At 53.0% G+C, this 2236-nt stretch overlaps 1 protein-coding gene across 2 annotated transcripts in view; it reads right to left on the reverse strand.

The window, feature by feature from the left end:
* Positions 1-2236, reverse strand: part of Arfgap3 (ADP ribosylation factor GTPase activating protein 3) — a 27788-nt gene that overhangs the window by 10192 nt on the left and 15360 nt on the right. For both annotated transcript variants that reach the window (XM_023702563.1, XM_023702562.1), the window contains exon 9: positions 2046-2168. In XM_023702563.1, the coding sequence (XP_023558331.1) occupies positions 2046-2168 (123 nt within the window). The remainder of the gene's footprint in view (positions 1-2045; positions 2169-2236) is intronic.

Below are 2236 nucleotides of genomic sequence, written 5' to 3' on the forward strand. Positions count from 1 at the left end.
TTGGCCTTCTTTTTAATGGAAGCGGTACTCACTCTCCCATAACTCATAATATGCAAGGCCTCATGGGTAGTGTAGTTCGGGAGCAATGAAAGTGCTTCGGGGCATTGACATGCTAGTTTCAGAGAATTATGTCCATTTCATCTCAGGTGCCAAAGGCACCAGTGACAAGAGTGGCTGGTGACTGGACAAGGAGGCCCAGAGCAGCATGGAGGGCCCAGGCGCCTGCAGGTCACGATAGCCAGGGCCGGGTCTCTGGCAGCCCTGCAGCTGCTAACAGCAAGGCAGGATTCAGCCCCGATTTCCACCGAAGGAACTGCGCTACAGCAGGGCAGGCCCCTGCGGCCAGCTGTGCCTTTTAAAGCTTTGGAGAAGCACCCCTGGACGCCTATGAGGCAGACAGCAGGCCTGGCACAAGCTGGCCCAGGACCTGGGCACACGAGGACCTTGAAGTCCCGGTTCAGCAGATGGCCTCGCTTGAGTCCCTCCTCCCAGGCCTAGAGACCAGCAGTGAAATCACCAAGGAGACGAACGCCCCAGGGGAACGCTGAGTGGGATGCATCTGTCACTGGAGATCCGGTATCTGAAATGACCCGACATGCATCACTTTCAAACCAACTTACAAAGTTAACTTGAGCCTGTATGAGATGTGCTTACTTGCTTTTAAAAGGTACAGAGTAGAAATAACCCCGCCAGAACCCGGAAAGTGGTGGGCACACTGTTCAGGGTCTACAGGACAGGCAGTGAGAAACCCACGCAATAGCAATCCCCGTCCCGAGGGCACTGCTCCAGGGTGCCACAGAGCTGCTCCTCATCTTGCAAAATACCAGCACTCAAAATAATTTGCAGGGCGGCCGGGGAGATGGCTCCGGGGAGATGGCTCAGTGGAATAAGAGCTTGCCTGGCAAGCGCAAGGGCCTGAAGTCAACCCCTAGTACTGAAAAAAAAAAAAAAAAAAAAAAAAAAAAAAAAAAAAAAAAAAAAAAATTGCAGCTGTGCTTCCAGAAAACTTTAAAGATTTCTACACAATTCCTTCACTTCGATAGGAAAGGAAACGGTTTCACAATTAGATTCGAGAAAAGATGTATTTATAGCTCTCCCCATAAAAACACATACTTCTCGTCAGACGGCAGAGCCCCGAGGCCTGTATGGCTGCCATGCAGCTCTGGCGCCCTCAGAGACGCCCTTGATGAGCCTCCTGTGAAGCAGTGCACACGCGTGCATGCGTGCGCGCGCACACACACACACACACACACGCCAAACACTGCCTGAAGAGGGCTGAGGAGATAGCTCGGTGATCTAAGCACCTGCCTGGCAAGTGCAACGACTCAGGTTCGATCCCTGGTACCCAAGCCATGCTGTGCCGGGCCTGGAACCTTGGGCGCACTGAGTCAGCCACTGAAATGCCATGGTAAAGCATGCTTATAATTCTAGCGCTGGGGAGGCTGAGGCAGGAGGATCACTATGAGTCCAAGCTCCATAGTAAGCCCCTGTATCCAATTAATAAATAAATCTTTTTCATAGGATAAAAAACAAACCCCAAAAGACTGTCGAAAGGAACCTGAGCATGTGCACCCTCCCATCAGTCAGGGTGTGCTGAGGATGGGGTCGCAGGCAGGCCATTCCATCAATCCACACGCGTGCCCCAGGAGCCTCTTCCCTCCTGCTCAGGCAGGGCCTGGGGAGCGGGGTGCACAGCTGCCTGCAGGGCTGAGGCCCAGCACTCCCTCCCTGCCCGCCTCCGCCTCTCCTCCCTCCTGACCCGACTCCTGTCAAACACAGCCACGCGTCCGTCTTCACCCCAGGCACGGCTTGGTGCCCGCCAAAGCCTTTTAGGACAACGAAGTAGGCAGCCTGCGGTTCTGTGTAAACCCATGCGGGAGGCTGCTTTCCAAAATGACACGCCGGGGGCCGGGGAGATGGCTCAGTGGAATAAGCGCTTGCCTGGCAAGTGCAAGGGCCTGAGTTCAATCTCCGGTTCCACTAAAAAAAAGAAAAAATAAATAAAAAAAAAAATGACACGCCGCTGACGGTTCTAACAGATTTACCTGGAGCTGGAGGTCAGATAGGAATCGTCACTGTCCTCCTGATACTTTTTTCTCGGCTTGGCCAGCGTGGGAGACTCCTGCTCTATGGTCTGCATATCTGAAGTCACTGAATGCGAAATGCCACTTGAGAGAACCGGAAGACAGGAAAATACCAGGTAGTTAGTTCACACTTTTGTCTCAGCAGAAAAATG

The sequence above is a fragment of the Octodon degus genome, unplaced genomic scaffold, assembly GCF_000260255.1.
Source record: "Octodon degus isolate 3935 unplaced genomic scaffold, OctDeg1.0 scaffold00153, whole genome shotgun sequence".
Taxonomy (NCBI): Eukaryota; Metazoa; Chordata; class Mammalia; order Rodentia; family Octodontidae; genus Octodon; species Octodon degus.